At 33.9% G+C, this 15,553-nt stretch overlaps 4 protein-coding genes across 6 annotated transcripts; 2 read left to right on the forward strand and 2 right to left on the reverse strand.

The window, feature by feature from the left end:
- Positions 1-10: 10 nt before the first annotated feature.
- Positions 11-1,370, forward strand: LOC117607138 (RNA pseudouridylate synthase domain-containing protein 1). Its single transcript, XM_034330440.2, has 4 exons — positions 11-465; positions 540-783; positions 879-1,155; positions 1,220-1,370. Exons 1-4 carry the CDS (start codon positions 259-261, stop codon positions 1,368-1,370), a joined length of 879 nt encoding a protein of 292 aa, XP_034186331.1. The 5' UTR covers positions 11-258.
- A 34-nt stretch (positions 1,371-1,404) lies between these two features.
- Positions 1,405-2,643, reverse strand: LOC117607139 (DNA repair protein XRCC3). Its single transcript, XM_034330441.2, has 5 exons — positions 2,487-2,643; positions 2,169-2,366; positions 1,964-2,094; positions 1,684-1,893; positions 1,405-1,614 (listed from the first exon to the last, which is right to left on the reverse strand). Exons 1-5 carry the CDS (start codon positions 2,500-2,502, stop codon positions 1,405-1,407), a joined length of 765 nt encoding a protein of 254 aa, XP_034186332.1. The 5' UTR covers positions 2,503-2,643.
- Positions 2,644-2,744: 101 nt separating this feature from the next.
- RIOK1 (RIO kinase 1) lies at positions 2,745-5,096 on the reverse strand. Of its 2 annotated transcripts, none has more exons than XM_034330438.2 (5): positions 4,898-5,096; positions 3,806-4,830; positions 3,496-3,707; positions 3,070-3,348; positions 2,745-2,985 (listed from the first exon to the last, which is right to left on the reverse strand). In XM_034330438.2, exons 1-5 carry the CDS (start codon positions 4,951-4,953, stop codon positions 2,884-2,886), a joined length of 1,674 nt encoding a protein of 557 aa, XP_034186329.2. In that variant the 5' UTR covers positions 4,954-5,096; the 3' UTR covers positions 2,745-2,883. The 2 variants fall into 2 exon arrangements, with proteins under 2 accessions (XP_034186329.2, XP_034186330.2); XM_034330439.2 differs by having other exon boundaries at positions 3,806-4,825; positions 4,898-5,077.
- A 2,169-nt stretch (positions 5,097-7,265) lies between these two features.
- Uggt (UDP-glucose-glycoprotein glucosyltransferase) lies at positions 7,266-14,849 on the forward strand. Of its 2 annotated transcripts, XM_076692040.1 has the most exons (24): positions 7,266-7,398; positions 7,813-8,023; positions 8,092-8,327; positions 8,394-8,576; positions 8,656-8,828; positions 8,904-9,099; positions 9,191-9,404; positions 9,480-9,700; positions 9,784-10,005; positions 10,098-10,456; positions 10,528-10,771; positions 10,842-11,042; positions 11,115-11,373; positions 11,469-11,577; positions 11,653-11,838; positions 11,907-12,113; positions 12,547-12,939; positions 13,104-13,118; positions 13,266-13,443; positions 13,516-13,698; positions 13,772-14,047; positions 14,327-14,443; positions 14,514-14,655; positions 14,752-14,849. In XM_076692040.1, exons 1-24 carry the CDS (start codon positions 7,375-7,377, stop codon positions 14,796-14,798), a joined length of 4,596 nt encoding a protein of 1,531 aa, XP_076548155.1. In that variant the 5' UTR covers positions 7,266-7,374; the 3' UTR covers positions 14,799-14,849. The 2 variants fall into 2 exon arrangements, with proteins under 2 accessions (XP_076548155.1, XP_034186103.1); XM_034330212.2 differs by lacking the exon at positions 13,104-13,118 and having other exon boundaries at positions 7,267-7,398.
- Positions 14,850-15,553: the final 704 nt, after the last annotated feature.

The raw sequence follows: 15,553 nt of genomic DNA on the forward strand, positions 1-15,553 counted from the left end.
TAATGTTGCATCACTAAATGCAATAAGTCTGAAGTTATAAGTGAAATTCAAAATAATTAAGACAGACTGCCAACATAATTCCACCACATTATGGGTATTGTAGCCGGTGTTTATGATGTGTCCAATGTTCTTTCCAGGGTATTCAATTTGTTTTATTTAACAAATTATGTATATTTATTAAGAATATATTTTTTTCAACAAGATATAAAATGTTATAATTTTTTCATGCAAAGTAAGATTTATGGTTCATAGGATAAGATGAATATAAATAAATTGTTGTATAGTTGTAGCATGTTTATTCTTAAATTAATACAAATATTTATAAACTTGATAAAATTCTGTACAAATAATTTTATCCAAACAAAACATAATAATAATATAGGCATACTGTATCACAGTGAAAATTTTATAGTAGTTTCTAAACCCTATGATATGTGTATTAATAGCAATAATCCTGAGAAAAAGGTATGAACATAATTTATAATAAACTTTATAAATATGAAAATATTTGTTATCTTGATAGATATTTAAATTTTTAGGATACACTTCAATTTGAATTAAAAAAGGTTTTACCAAACTTAGCAAATCCAAGTTTATTTCATGAATTTTATTTTGTGCATAGATTAGACTATGCCACTAGTGGTGTCATATGTATTGCACTAAATAAAAAAGCAGCACGAGCTGCTTCTAATGCTTTTGAAACAAGAACTGCTAAGAAATTTTATTTGGCATTACTTCATGGTCACATTAAGGAGTCCTATGTTATTATAGATAAAGCAATTGGTTTGTAATTAAATAAAAACATTTTAATTAAAAGTTAATTAAGTCATCGCTTAGTAGTAACATAATATCTACTAGCAATAATGTTACTTTATTAGGAATAGATATAAGAGAAAAGAAGGGAAACCATAAAATGTGTGTTAGTGGTAATATGTTTTGTGAAAAACCACGAAAATCTTATACAGTTCTTGTAGTATTAGAAACAGGTTTTAGAAATGGTAAACCAGCTACTAAAGTCCTATTGTGTCCTGCAACTGGTAGAAGACATCAATTAAGAGTACACTGTTCGCACATTGGTCATACTGTGATAGGAGATTATACGTATAGTGAAAGAAAAGATGTAGAACCTTATAGAACATTTTTACATTCCTTCAGGTATGTTTTGTACATACAGTCTATGCATCAGACATTTTATATTCATGTTTACTTGTTCTTTAAGGTTGATATTAAACAATCACATTGAAAATTTAGATGTAAGAAGTATAGATCCATTTCAAGCTTCAGATCCAAGAAATCAATGGTCACCAACAAATATTGCACGTGTCTTAGATGAAAATATATTTTCTGATATTGATAATCTTATGCAATAAAATAGACATGTTGAGCGTTTGCATTTTACTTTATTTAAGATACTGCTTTAACTCCAGATCCTTGTATTTCAAATGAAATAGTTATTTCTGGTAAATTTGATGATAATTTAACACATGCATATCTAAGAGAATTTATTCTATAGAAGTATATGGAATTAGTTATCATGCTTAACCAAGTTGTTCCTAAAGCTGGCCTCTCATTAACATTATTATCCAACAAATTATTGTGAATAACTGCTGTTACCTGTGTATGAACGTATAAATTATTTATAAAATCAAATTATTAAGTATTGTGTAAAGAATTTATTCTTACTTGATTAATACAAACTATACAAATATTGTATTTACACAATTTGTGTAATTGTTGTCCAATTGTTCTTAAGCTCTTTGATCTATTATTAGATTCATCTTTCCAATCTTCTACTCTATATGGTGCAGCAATTGAGTCTATAACTATTAATCCTATTTTTTTTACAGACATTAATATTGGAATCCTATGTAATAAACACGTCTCTAATTCATCCTATAAAAATAAGAAATAAACCGATATAATAAATAATTTTTTAAATAATTTAAGAACAAATTATAATTACAATAGTTGAGATATGTTCCACAAATATTAAATCACCATTTATTCCATACTTCTTAGTAACATCTAATTTTTGTATCAATTCCTGTAATCTTCTTGATGGAAAGATCGATTCAGTACATATGTACACAGCACCTATTAAGTGTTAAATGTATTTAGTAAAAAATATTTTATGTTAGTTGTAATATAATGTTAAATTTTTAACGTACCAGCAGCAAAACCACCTTCTGTTTCAGGAAGTTGTACAGTTAAACATAATTGCAAGGCCAATTGAGTTTTTCCTGTACTGGCAGCTCCATAAATTTGTGTAATTCCGCGTGTGGTAATACCACCTTCCAGTAATGTATCCAATTTTGAGCAACCAGTTGTCAGAAATTTATCTCGTTCTTTCATTGTATTTGCAGTTTCTAATTTTATACAGAAAATTAAAATTTTTACATCTATGTATTATCGATACAATATGTATTATAAAATGAAAGTTTTAGTTTATTAGATAGGATACTTATAAATTATATAGGATATAGTACCAAAGTAATCTTCCATTAATTTTTTTTATCCAAAAGTTATCCAAAACATCCAACAGTGACTACAGATAGATCTGTAGTCACTGCATCTAATTTGCAAAATATTTGGCGTAACATTAGTACTTTAATTTTATTATCAGGTCAAGAGATGGCGGTTTTTGTTATTGGTTTCTTAGTCTAATAATAGATGGCTATAGAGGTCTCAGAATTTGATGCTATACTTACACAAGGAATATGTTTCAGGAATAAATTAATCTTCGTTATATTAAAAAATCAACTTATTTCAAAGTATTTTTATTTTTTTCCTATTATAATTTAAGAATCAGTAAATGTATGAAGAATTTGTATACCTGTATTTGAAATTTCTTTTAAGATATTCTTTTTAGTAATATTGTACCTATTATTTCTTCTTTAAAATCTTTTCTTTTCTTTTTTTTACATGTTTCTTTATTTTAGTCTTTCTTTTCTCAGCTTGCTGTTCTTTTACTGCCTTCTTTCGAGCCTGAAATTAAATGCAGATAATTAATAATAGTTATATCAAAGGGTATCTTATTCAGATGTATTAAAATTAAAACGTGTACAATACTTTTTTACTTTCCGGGCTTTCGTTTCGTGGTCGTGCTGAATGAATGAACTTTGACTCGTTTTCATTTTCTTCTTCACTGTTTTCATCTTCATCAGAATCTTCCACTTCTTCAGACGAATCATTTGAGTCTGTATCATCGGTATTTTGATGAGGTTTGGTAAGAATTTCCGGAGTACAAACTGGCTTAGATAAATCTGCTCTTAAGCCAACGAGTGTTTTATATATTAAATCTTCTTTTCCAGATTTAGCAAGTTTGATGTCACGTTCAATATCAATGACCTAAACATGCTTATATTAAAATGTATACCTGTGGAAATTAATATAAATACGCTAATTCATGTGTGTTATGTTTTAGGTAAATACACAGTATCGAGTAAAGTAGACTTCTCGCTCGATAATGTACATTTTATTGTTTCTTAACATTACCTGGGTAAGATTTTGAGGAATATAAGCCTGTTTAAATACTTGTTCTTCAATTTGTTGTTTAGGGTCTATCTCTTGGTTATTCTGTTGTGCCATTTGTTCTGATATTGTATCTAAATATTTATCCATATTCTGTTCAGTTATCGTTGGATCTGTTATAAAATCAAACAATCCCTTGACAGTCATCACACCTACTTCATTCTTCTTAAAAAATTCTAAAAACAAAAATTGAACAATTTCACGATAAAATACTCTGACTTCCTTATAAAATACATCAGTGATGTTCTGATTAAAAATTTTAATTTTTGTTTACCAGTAATATTTGTACAATCTTTTCTAAGAAACTCAAGTGCCATAGGATGATCATGTTCAACTGCCTGAGATACATCAATTATTACAATAGATCCATCATGATATAACATATTATATTCACTTAAATCAGCATGAACAAGCTTGCATTTATTGTATAATTTCCACATTGTTTCAACACATTCTCTATAAAGTTTTCTTGGTTTAGAAGAAGTGAGAACAACATCTTTTAACTTCGGCGATGGCCAGCCATCAGTACCTATGAAATCCATTAATAGTACATGACTACGTAATAGAATTGGTTTTGGAGCAATTACTCCTCCTTGTTGAAGTCTTATCAAATTTCGAAATTCTTTCTCGGCCCAGGTCCGTACCATTTTACGTGGATTATGACGACAATATCCGTGACGGAAACGAAATTCTCCGGTTACATATTTGTCTCTATCCTTAAATTGTAAAATTGATGTTTTATATATTTTTATCGCAAACTCTACTGCTGTCTTTGAAGTTGCATGATAAACATTAGCTTCTTTTCCTGTTGAGATGCATCCATTAATCTCTGCAATTATTCCTTGATTCAAGAGTTTAAATAATATCATCCTTGTACGAGGATCCAAAACTTGTTCAACAGTAGCACGATCATGTTTGTCCTTCGTTCGAATTCTTTCTTTTTCTACACGTTTATCATTTTCAATAAGAAGATTCGCCGCATGTCCCGGCAAAGATGGACCTTCATATTTTTCAACATTGATTTTATTAGCGTAACGGCGGAATAATTTATCAGATGGTTGATAGTTAGTCATTTTATTAGAAACATTTTGCGCATTAACGCCTTGAATGTTTTTAGTAATATTTTTTGGTCCAGATCTGTTTTGACCTTCATCCCAAAAGACATCATGTTCTAAATCATCATAATTTTCATCATCATCATCAACATCTTCATCTTCTTCACTATTTGAAATATGTAATTTATTTATATCTTCGGAAAGCTCACGGTGAAATAATGGTTGTCCTTTACATGTTTCTAATCTATCATAAAAATTAAAATCATTGTCACAATTGCATAAGTTCTCCAAAAAAAATATAATACAAATACCGTATTATAGTTTCATCGGCATCGCTAAATTGGTTTTGATCACTTTGTTCAGACATAACTTGCTCTTGTATGACTACTTCTTTGATATAAATAAATATTTGTTCAGAAGAAAATACGTTTTTTAAGTTTATATACACAGGTTATATCCACCGTTGCCAGAAATAGGGCGAAAATTGCGACGAGAAACCCTGACGTAGTAGACTTATAGATAGATAATTATTACATATTTTATAGGCAGGCACTAGTGGCTTACCTATTGCCAATTATTGTAATTGTTTGACAAACTTGTATTCACTTTATGCATTTTGGTAAATAAATCATTTGAAAAAAGCGACTGAATTATTATTTAATTTACCCAATTTCATTTCTGAGTTATTTATTTAATGCTTGTAATTTTTTTCTCAGCTATTTATTTAATTGACTTACATTCTTCTATCATTTTAGTTATTCAATGTACTTACTTAACTTCATTTTTCAGTTATTTATATATAAAACAACTGTTTGATCTTTAATAAATTACAAACATAATATACATGAAAATCAAACTTATTTCCTAATTATTTATTATTTTATTTCTCTTTATGGGTCTCGCGGGGACCACCCTTCTCAGTTATTGTTTATCCTATTCCTACTCGTTATGGACCAAGGCTTCCCTTTGTAATCATATATTTCTTTCATTCTTTTCATGGACCTTGCAGGGACTACTCCCAAATCACTGTATCCTCGTATCCATTGTATCCCTGTATCTCCCATATCCCAGTATTGTATTCTTGCATCCCTTGTATCGCTGTAAGCTCTTTTTGAAAAAGAAATCGGTACAAATTTAGTTCTAATTTTTCCCGCTAGATGGCGCTGATCCGAGGTCGAAATTTTAGTTCACATTTTTCCCGCTAGAGGGCCAAAATTCCGGCACGATATAGTTCCCCTTTCTGCCACCAGATGGCGCTGATTCGAGGTCGAAATTTTAGTTCACATTTTTGCCGCTAGAGGGCCAAAATCTCTGCTTGGTTTAGTTCCTTTTTCAAAAACCAGATGGCGCTGACTCGAGGTCGAGATTTTAGTTCGCATCTTTGCCGCTAGAGGGCCAAAATCTCTGCTTGGTTTAGTTCCTTTTTCAAAAACCAGATGGCGCAGACTCGAGGTCGAGATTTTAGTTCACATTTTTCCCGCTAGGGGGCGCTGTTTTTGAGGGATGTTGGGGATAAACAGATGCAAGGGATGAGGAATGCAGAGATGTAAGGAATGCAGGGATGTAAGGGATGAGGAATGCAGAGATGTAAGGACTGCAGGGATGTAAAGGATGAGGAATGCAGGGATGTAAGGCATGCAGTGTTGTAAGAGATCCAGGGATATAAAGGCAGCAGGGATGTAAGGAAACCGTAGGGCCGCAGGAGGCCGGGCTGGGGCCCCGGTCTCCATTGCACGCGGCCCGAGGAGTGCTGGCATCGGGCGTGGCCCCGATGCCAGCGAAGTTTGGTACATGGGGTAGGGTCGAAGGTTATACCCTCCCCCATGATAGGGGCGTCAGTGTTGGCCAGAGGTCCCGGGACCCTCCCTATAGCCCCAGTGTAAGCCACCGTGGTGGTTTTAGTGGGTAAAAATCCCACACTACCTCCGGCCCCTCCCCAGGGGGGTTGGAGGTGTCTTTCTGAAGATTTCCACCACGTAAAAAAAAAAAAAAAAAAAAAAGAGATCTGTGGAATGCAGAGATGTTAGAAATGCTGGAATGTAAATGATGCCAGATATAAGGGGTGCAGAGATGTAAAGGAATCAGGGATGTAAAGGATGCACACAGGAGTAATAAAATCAACACGTTCAACCTCTTAATGAGTTTATGCAATAAGCTAAGAAGATAAATACAGCAAATTAAATGAACGTAAGTAGAAAATAAAATATAGATACAAGTAAGTATGTTTAGCAGGTAGATCTGCACCCCTCGGCGGTCGTTATAAGACTGATGCTGTTTCATTTCGTTCTATGTCGAACGGTTGATGACGGTGCTGCAGCCAGATACCTTTACTTGAATCAGTGCTGTAAGTACTTACTTATACCGCAGTTCACCAGAGTCCATAACTGCGACGCGCAGGTTGGAAGATGGTGGGGGAACGCAGAGAGCTCTCCGCTAATCGCTTTCCACTTCGTTTGGAAGTATCGCCAATCAGGGCGAAGATGCGCACTGGAGAAGCGCGAAGAACGAAAACTGGTCTTTTCGCAGTTATGGACTCTGGTGAACTGCGGTATATACATACTTACATATTTTTTTTTTAACATGGGGAAATCTTGCATAAGACTTCACTCTCCATTCTGGTAAAACAGGCACGATTATGATACCGACTGTGTTCCGTACACGTCGACCTAACTGCGGCTGAGGGTGTCTGGGACCCCAAAATCATGTCCTCTCGAGAACAATGGCATGTCCAGTCTTCTTTTATCTGTAGTCACAGGCTACCGTCATAATCCACGTTTCCTTTAATAACATGAGTTTTATAGCAAATTTAAAAGTACGTAAATTGTATAAAATAAATATGTTTCACGTACAATACAATTGGAAAAATTTGTAATGATCTTGTTACCATTATATTATATCCGTTTCCATTGATTCCACCATCTCTTGCTTTATTCAATAGTTTAGTGGTTATTGTGATACGCGGTTTGTATAATTTCGAATTGTTATAATGCAGTATTCAAAGAATATTCTTCGGACGAATTTTAATCTATAATAAAATCAGTTGAAATTGTGTTCGTTTGATTCGATCACAAATGTATCAGAGTAAAATTGTTATTCTCCCGAAAATTTGAAGATATTCAAATACAATAGTATTTTTTCATGAAACATATTTTTGAAGTTTTCAGTAATGTTTTACACATTTTATAATTTTATTTATTGTTATTAGCAATCTTCATGTTGTTTACAGATGCAGTTGGTTATACTCTTTTATTTCTTATTCTTTTGTACAATACATCTTAAAGCAGACAAAAGGATAAACAAATATGTGACTACAGTAATAGATGCAAAGTGGCAAGAAACACCCTTGATTCTTGAAGCAGCAGAGTATCTAAACGATGAAAATCCAAGTTATTTTTGGAAGTTTGTAGATACTTTTGCAGATCAAGATTTAAGAAATGGTAATTTTTATGCTGATTCAACTATGTTATCCTCTAAAACAACATAATTTTACATTGTTCTTCCATAGCTACAGAGAAGGAGAATTATAACATCATTATTGAATTTGCTGAAAAGTATTTATCTCCTTCAGAAATAGCATTACTTAAATTAGGATTATCTTTACGAATTTATTCAGCACGGGTTGAAATGTTCACCCAAATGGCAGAAAATAAAAATGTTTCTGTTTTTGACTGCTACAATGTGGTGAACATTGGTGGAATATTTACCTGTTCCTTAGAAGAATTAGAAGAATTAGTCAATCAGGTAGATAATTGTAAAAATCATATTTATGCAAAATGTGTTACATATGTTAATTTATTTATTACATAGGAAACTTGGGAGAATCCTGATACATACAGTGTAGATCATTGTTATCATACATCTCAGCAATCTGAAAAAGTTATTATATTATATGGTCAAGTGGGAACACCACAATTTTCACACTTTCACAACACATTAAAAAATCTTGCAGAAACTAGTGGAATTACTTATATTTTACGACATTATTTAAAGGTATTTCAATAGTATTTAATGGTAATGAGAATAAAATGTGTGCAACATACATTCATTCTTATAATATATATATATATAGAACAGAGCAGAGAAGAATGTACGTCTATCAGGATATGGTGTAGAGTTGCAAATGAAATCTACAGAGTACAAAGCAACAGATGACTCAGATATTAAAGATAACGGCGGCAAAGACTCGGAAACAGCAAATGATAATGTAGAAGAAATAGATGGAATTAATTTTATGACTTTAAAGTAAGATAGTTGCATTCACAATGATACATAAAATTTGAGTGGACACATTACTACAGTATAGCATAATTGTTTCAGAAATTTATATCCTGATAAGCAAGCAGAGTTAGATAAATTACAGACTCATTTACTTGAAAGTAGTCACGAAATTGGTGCATTGAAAGTATGGCAGTTTCAAGAATTAAGTCATCAGGCAGCTGAGAGAATAATGAATTCTCCCACAAACGAGGCTATTAACGTTTTAACAGATATTTCTCAGAATTTCCCGATGCAAGTAAATATTCATTTCACGATATTAACAAATATATCTTAATTTTTCATATTTCAGTTTGTTCTAATAAATGATAATCATTAATTGTTCAAAGGCAAAGTCTCTAATTAGAACAAAAGTAAACAGTGAAATGAAGAAAGAAATGAAACTCAATCAAGCAATATTTTCCACAAGTTTAAACATACAACCCACGGACACTGCACTCTTTATTAACGGGCTGTTTTTCGATTTGGAAGCCGTAGACGTACTTAGTTTATTGGAGTCGTTAAGAAGCGAATTAAGAGTAATGGAATCCCTTCGTAAAATCGGTAAAATAAACGCGCCTATACTGAGAATAACGCGTTAAACATTAATGAACATAGCATCGAACGTTTTACTTATAGGATTTAGTAATAAAAAGATGAGTAAGCTATTAGCTTTGGATTTATCCACTAACATGGATAAACAAGATTTCGCAATGGACATAAGAGATTCGGCTATTATTTGGGTGAACGATATCGAACAAGATTCAGCTTATTCAAGATGGTCACCATCATTAACAGAATTATTGAGACCAACTTTCCCTGGAATGCTTAGAAATATTAGGAGAAATTTGTACAATTTGGTACGTAAATGTCTATTGATCGTCAATGCAACATTGTATAATTTAAAAGCGCAAATTTCTTAAAAAATTGTATACTTCTACAGGTACTTATCGTGGATCCTTTAAGTAGAGAATCCACGCCGCTGATCACTTTAGCACAATCCTTATACTTACATTCCGCACCGTTACGAGTAGGTTTCGTTTTCGTAACGAATTATGATACTTCAATAACAGGTCTAACGGATGCTAGTGTTGCAGCTAATAACGCGTACCATTATTTTGCGGAAACCAAAGGGTCGGAACATGCATTACAGTTTTTAATAGACGTAAGACTTTACGGTAGTCTATTATTTGTTGCAGATTTGTCAATTACTATGTGTAATATTCATCATTGATAATATACAATATTGCATTTTAGCTAGGAAATTATATCAGACCGGATGGAGTTACCGTAGAGGATGTAAAGAAAGCTATAAAAGCGCAGGATTCATCAGCTAATATAAACTATATTCTCGGGGAAGAATCTGAATACGACGTGGGACGGCATTTAGCTAACGATTTTGTGAAACGCTCCGGTTTTAAGAAGTTCCCTCAGGTTCTATTAAACGGTATACCCCTGTCTTCTGATGTATTGAATGCTGATTCTTTTGAGGAAGCTGTTCTATCTACTATTATGTCACAAACACCTTCGCTACAGAAAGCGGTATATCGAGGCGAAATATCGGAAGCGGATGATGTAGTTGATTATATTATGAACCAACCGAACGTTATGCCACGGTACGAATTTTTAAGTTAATATATATAATCATTGCATTGAAATAATCTACACGCTTTTATTTTCTTCGTAGCTTAAACGAAAGGATATTAAAGCCAGAGAAACATACATGGTTGAATTTAATTGGTACTTTACCGAACGATGATGATTATACCAAATGGAGCCCTCAAGATCTATCAACGTGGTTCATGAACAGAATGCGTTATGTGTTCGTACCGCGTCGTACGAATGTACATCATTTATATACCTTCTGGATTGCTGCAGATTTAAATGATTCAGAGGGCAGACAATTATTACGCGAGGCTCTTGAGTACATAGTAAGTAATTCATGTAGTAACCTGATGGTAAATATTTTATAGAAACTCAAATGAAAATGTTACAATTTAGGAGTCAAATGCAGATGTCAGGATTGGCGTAATAATTAATCCGAGCAGTGATACAGATAATGTTGATAGCACGATGGATATCAATAAAATAGTTTCAGCTGCGATAAACGTTCTTCCCGTGGAAAAGGCGATGCATTTTGTTCGTAATATAATCAAAGAGGATATTGTTACCGATATTGTTAATGGCAAATTTGATATGCAGGTAATATTTTTGAAAAATTGTCGATTTCAAAAGAGTAACAGTTGTTTCATTGATACGTCGTTTATGAATCAGGAAGAGGCTGTGAAAGAACAGTTGGAGAAACAAAGCGGGGAATTGTCTAAACATCGGTATTATGTTAAAACGGTATTAAAATTATCAAAGGGAGCCAGGGCAATCGTGTGCAACGGACGATTAATTGGCCCTTTAGATAAAAACGAGGAATTTACAAGCGAGGACTTTTCATTGTTGGAAAGATTCAGCCATAGCACTTACGGCGATAAATTATTCAAAAAGTTAATAAAAGGACAATTATTAGAAGACGATGAATATGGTATGAAAAATAATTTATGCAAATTTATTCATTTTAAGGTTGCTGCAGTAAGTATATTCAAAAGTATAACGTTATTATAATTATTCCCGATGCAGAGAAAAGTGAGATCACAGACGACATGATAATGAAAATTACCTCGTTATTAGTGTCGCATCCCCAAACCCGAAGTAGATTCGATGTTCCTTTCCACGGTGACGAATACAGGTAAGCGGTGCAAATTAATGCACTAAGTATAAATATCTGAACAACTCGTGTTACACGTCTTTACATTTTTTTTAGTGCCATAAAAATCCCAGCAACAAATCCCGACGAAGTGGCATTCAGCTTAATCGCCATTGTAGATCCTGTATCGCGCGGTGCCCAAAAATTGGGCCCAATTTTGAAAACGTTACAACAGTCCTTGAATTGCGACATCAAAGTATTTTTAAATTGTTTAGACAAGAACAGCGACATGCCATTGAAAAGGTATATTCCATAAATGAAAATGTTCGATTAATTATTCGTCTATTTAAAACGCCTACGTGATGTTTCAGCTTCTATCGGTTCGTATTTGAACCTCAATTACAATTCTCCTCCGATGGTCATATTAATGGAGCCATAGCTAAGTTTACGAAACTGCCTACATCCTCTCTTTTAACACAATATATTCACGCACCAGAAAATTGGTTGGTAGAAGTAGTTCGAAGCGTTTACGATTTAGATAACATTAAACTCGACAATGTAGCGATGGGAGTACACAGGTAAGAATCATCGAACAAGAGGAAAGAACATGCAAACTGTGTTCATTGGAGCGAAGCGAGCGAAGCTCCGCTATTAAACGACTGATAGGGATTTTTTGGTGACTTTTTCACTTAAAAACTAGATTATCAATTTTGACCATTCTTTGCAAGCCGATCACAGTGGTCATTGTGAGTATTTATATAGAATAAAATCAGAGATCGGTGGGGTCCTTGAGGAATGGTCACAGAAACCGATACCCATGTTAAGTCTATGAAAGAAATCGGAATTGAATTCGTGTTCCGCCACATTAGCAACAATTAAACACTACTTTTAATTGCTATATTGTGTCCTAACTCTGTTAAAATTACTTTTACTGCAAATCAATCGCTTCGCACCAGTATGTCAGCCACGAACCGGATGGCGGCCTAGTATATGCGTTATTCAATTTTACAGTGAATTCGAATTAGAGCATCTACTACTCGAGGGTCATTGTTTCGAAGCAGTGATGGTAAATCCACCGCGGGGATTGCAAATCACATTGGGAACAGAGAAACGACCTATAATGGTAGACACTATAGTGATGGCAAACTTGGGATACTTTCAATTGAAAGCGAATCCAGGCGAATGGATTTTACGCTTACGTCAGGGTAGATCGGCAGAAATATACGATTTTACTACTGTCGGTGGGCAAGATGTTATACAAAAAGGCAACGAAGTGAAGGTCGTTATAAGTTCTCTAAGGAGTCACGTGTTGAAAATCAAAGTATCCAAGAAGCCGGACAAAGTAGGAATGGATCTTCTGTCCGAAGATGATAAAAATTCTGGCTTATGGAACTCTATTTCTAGGTACGTGAAATTATCCCCCCGCATTTGTAATCGTACACTCATATTATGTCGATTGGTAATCTCAAATTTGTTGTTACCAAGTAAGTATATGTACTACTTTTTTAGTACTTCACTTAGCTATCCTCTAACTTTAACTTTCTATTTATTCTCTCTCTTTTTTTTAGCTTTTCCAAATTTTGGTAAGCTTCCCACAACTACTTAATCATCATAGCTTATCGTAGCTCATACACACCACAATGAAAGAAATGATTTTACTTTTTCATTTCTACGGTTTAATATTATTATTAGGAATGCTATTGTTACTGTTATTATTCTCTTTTAATTAGGACATTTACAACGGCGGACGATAGCGAGGATCAAGACGAGAAGTTGAACATCTTTTCCCTAGCCTCTGGTCATTTGTACGAAAGGTTTCTAAAAATTATGATGTTAAGCGTGATAAAGCATACGAAAAGTCCTGTGAAATTTTGGTTTCTAAAAAATTACCTTTCGCCAACGTTAAAAGTAAGAGACAATGCAAACTGTAATTGAATGACAAATGCACGATTGACAGGAGAACAAATCTTTTTCGATTAGGACTTTTTGCCGCAGATGGCAAAGGAATATGGTTTCGAATACGAACTCGTACAATATAAATGGCCTCGTTGGCTTCATCAACAAACCGAGAAACAGAGAACCATATGGGGTTATAAAATATTATTCTTGGATGTACTGTTTCCGTTAAACGTTAAGAAAATAATATTCGTCGACGCGGATCAGGTATACGGAAGAAAATTTATGAACGTACATCGCGCCTAGAATAATTCTATTTCATAGCAACTTTGTCGCTTAGGTCGTGAGAGCAGATTTGAAGGAATTAGCAACCATGGATCTCGGCGGTGCGCCGTACGCGTACACTCCATTTTGCGACAGCAGAAAGGAAATGGATGGATTCAGATTTTGGAAGCAAGGATACTGGCGAAATCATTTACAAGGACGCGCCTATCACATCAGTGCACTATACGTGGTGGATTTGAAGCGTTTCCGGCGCATCGCTGCCGGGGATAGATTAAGAGGACAATATCAAGCACTGAGCCAGGATCCTAACAGCTTAGCCAATTTAGATCAAGTGTGTACATCAAATGAATGAATTCGTAATACCAAGGTTTCCCAAACTTTTTCTGCAATGGAACACTTCGAAAACTCGGAAATTTTAACGGAACACTTACCTTATTTTTTAAGTTGGGTAATTCCTACTAGTAAAAATTAAAAAGAAATGTTATTAAAACACATTATTTAGTTAGTAATTATTTTTAAATATGAAACGAACACTGGTGTTCCGCGGAACATAATTTGGGAAACCCTGATAATATCAATGGGAAATGTTACTTGTAACGCGTTGTTTTAGGATCTCCCTAATAACATGATACATCAAGTGGCCGTTAAGACACTGCCGCAAGAATGGTTGTGGTGCGAAACTTGGTGCGATGACGCATCGAAAAAGTACGCTAAAACCATAGATTTGGTAGGTAGAGTTAATTAATTGTATAGTAATAAACGTACACCGAAATGTGACCAATCATTTTCTATCGTAGTGTAACAATCCTATGACTAAAGAAGCTAAATTACAAGCTGCTGTGCGCATTTTACCAGAATGGGTCGGATACGATGAAGAAATAAAAGCGTTGCAATTGAAGATAGAGAACGAAAATAGACAAACGGAAAAGGAAGCGAATGGTGTGTGGATCGATTAAACGATAATATATGTATTTTGAATAGTTTTCTCGTTAAGTATGTAATTGTTATGTCACTATTTCTCCTTTCACTTTTTAGAAACATTCGAATCCACCGAGGATTCTTCGAAACACGAAGAATTATAAGAAAGAAGAAATAATGGTACAAAGTGCAAGAAGTCACAAACTGGAACTAAGGTAATGCAAGACTTTTCCAGAAAAATTCTTACAGATCGGTTCTTATTTTATAATTTTTATTTTATACCACTACACGCAGAGAAAGAACACAGTGTTGGCTAAACTTGAAGACTGTAAAACAAAGTTTCACGCATCACCGCTCCAAGCAACCTTTTATGCAACAGCTCGACGAATAGAAAACATACGCCAGGAAAGAGTTAAATGTTATGTGAATAAGTGCGAAACGGAACTACACTCGTACAGTTTAATCATACGAAAACGTACGTTCTCGTCACGGTGTATCGCGATTAACCGTACAGATGGAATTATCTTCGCACTGTTAAACACAATGGTGATTTTGTATTTGTCTACTTTATGGTTACCGTAAGAAATAAACTTGTAATGTTTGTAAACTACCTTTTATCAGTACTCGTAAGTATGTCTTCAATGCTTTTCATGGAAAAAGGAAAAGAAGCGTTTCTTCGTTCACCAATAAAAGAACATTCGACTTTTAAATTGTTTTTACCTATTTTAAGTAAGTATTCGATGTCTTTCGTTTCAGCTTGACTTCGATGATTCAGCAAACGGTATCAAACGATCTAATATCACGAAGGGACAGATTAAATCTACATTTAGAAACGTAAGATTGCGAATAGACTTTGATTCGCTACTAATGACATCTCTCGTCCGTATAAAAACTTAATACTCTTGTAGATCGTTGCGCG

This window comes from Osmia lignaria, chromosome 2 (genome assembly GCF_051020975.1).
Source record: "Osmia lignaria lignaria isolate PbOS001 chromosome 2, iyOsmLign1, whole genome shotgun sequence".
NCBI lineage: Eukaryota > Metazoa > Arthropoda > Insecta > Hymenoptera > Megachilidae > Osmia > Osmia lignaria.

What these genes read in the sequence shown, in the direction of transcription:
- Uggt (XM_076692040.1), top strand. Translation starts at nt 7,375, where the DNA reads ATGAGTTTTATAGCAAATTTAAAA. An exon ending in GGAGAAATTTGTACAATTTG is followed by an intron (nt 9,701 to 9,783) that starts GTACGTAAATGT and finishes ATACTTCTACAG; the next exon opens with GTACTTATCGTGGATCCTTT. An exon ending in ATGGCAAATTTGATATGCAG is followed by an intron (nt 11,043 to 11,114) that starts GTAATATTTTTG and finishes TTTATGAATCAG; the next exon opens with GAAGAGGCTGTGAAAGAACA.
- LOC117607139 (XM_034330441.2), bottom strand. An exon ending in AGAAGGTGGTTTTGCTGCTG is followed by an intron (nt 2,095 to 2,168) that starts GTACGTTAAAAA and finishes AACACTTAATAG; the next exon opens with GTGCTGTGTACATATGTACT. An exon ending in GTATAGTTTGTATTAATCAA is followed by an intron (nt 1,615 to 1,683) that starts GTAAGAATAAAT and finishes GTTCATACACAG; the next exon opens with GTAACAGCAGTTATTCACAA.
- RIOK1 (XM_034330438.2), bottom strand. Translation starts at nt 4,953, where the DNA reads ATGTCTGAACAAAGTGATCAAAACCAATTTAGCGATGCCGATGAAACT. An exon ending in GCCGATGAAACTATAATACG is followed by an intron (nt 4,831 to 4,897) that starts GTATTTGTATTA and finishes TTTTTATGATAG; the next exon opens with ATTAGAAACATGTAAAGGAC. An exon ending in AAAGCCCGGAAAGTAAAAAA is followed by an intron (nt 2,986 to 3,069) that starts GTATTGTACACG and finishes ATTTAATTTCAG; the next exon opens with GCTCGAAAGAAGGCAGTAAA.
- LOC117607138 (XM_034330440.2), top strand. Translation starts at nt 259, where the DNA reads ATGAATATAAATAAATTGTTGTATAGTTGTAGCATGTTTATTCTTAAA. An exon ending in GCAATAATCCTGAGAAAAAG is followed by an intron (nt 466 to 539) that starts GTATGAACATAA and finishes TTAAATTTTTAG; the next exon opens with GATACACTTCAATTTGAATT. An exon ending in TATTATAGATAAAGCAATTG is followed by an intron (nt 784 to 878) that starts GTTTGTAATTAA and finishes TTACTTTATTAG; the next exon opens with GAATAGATATAAGAGAAAAG.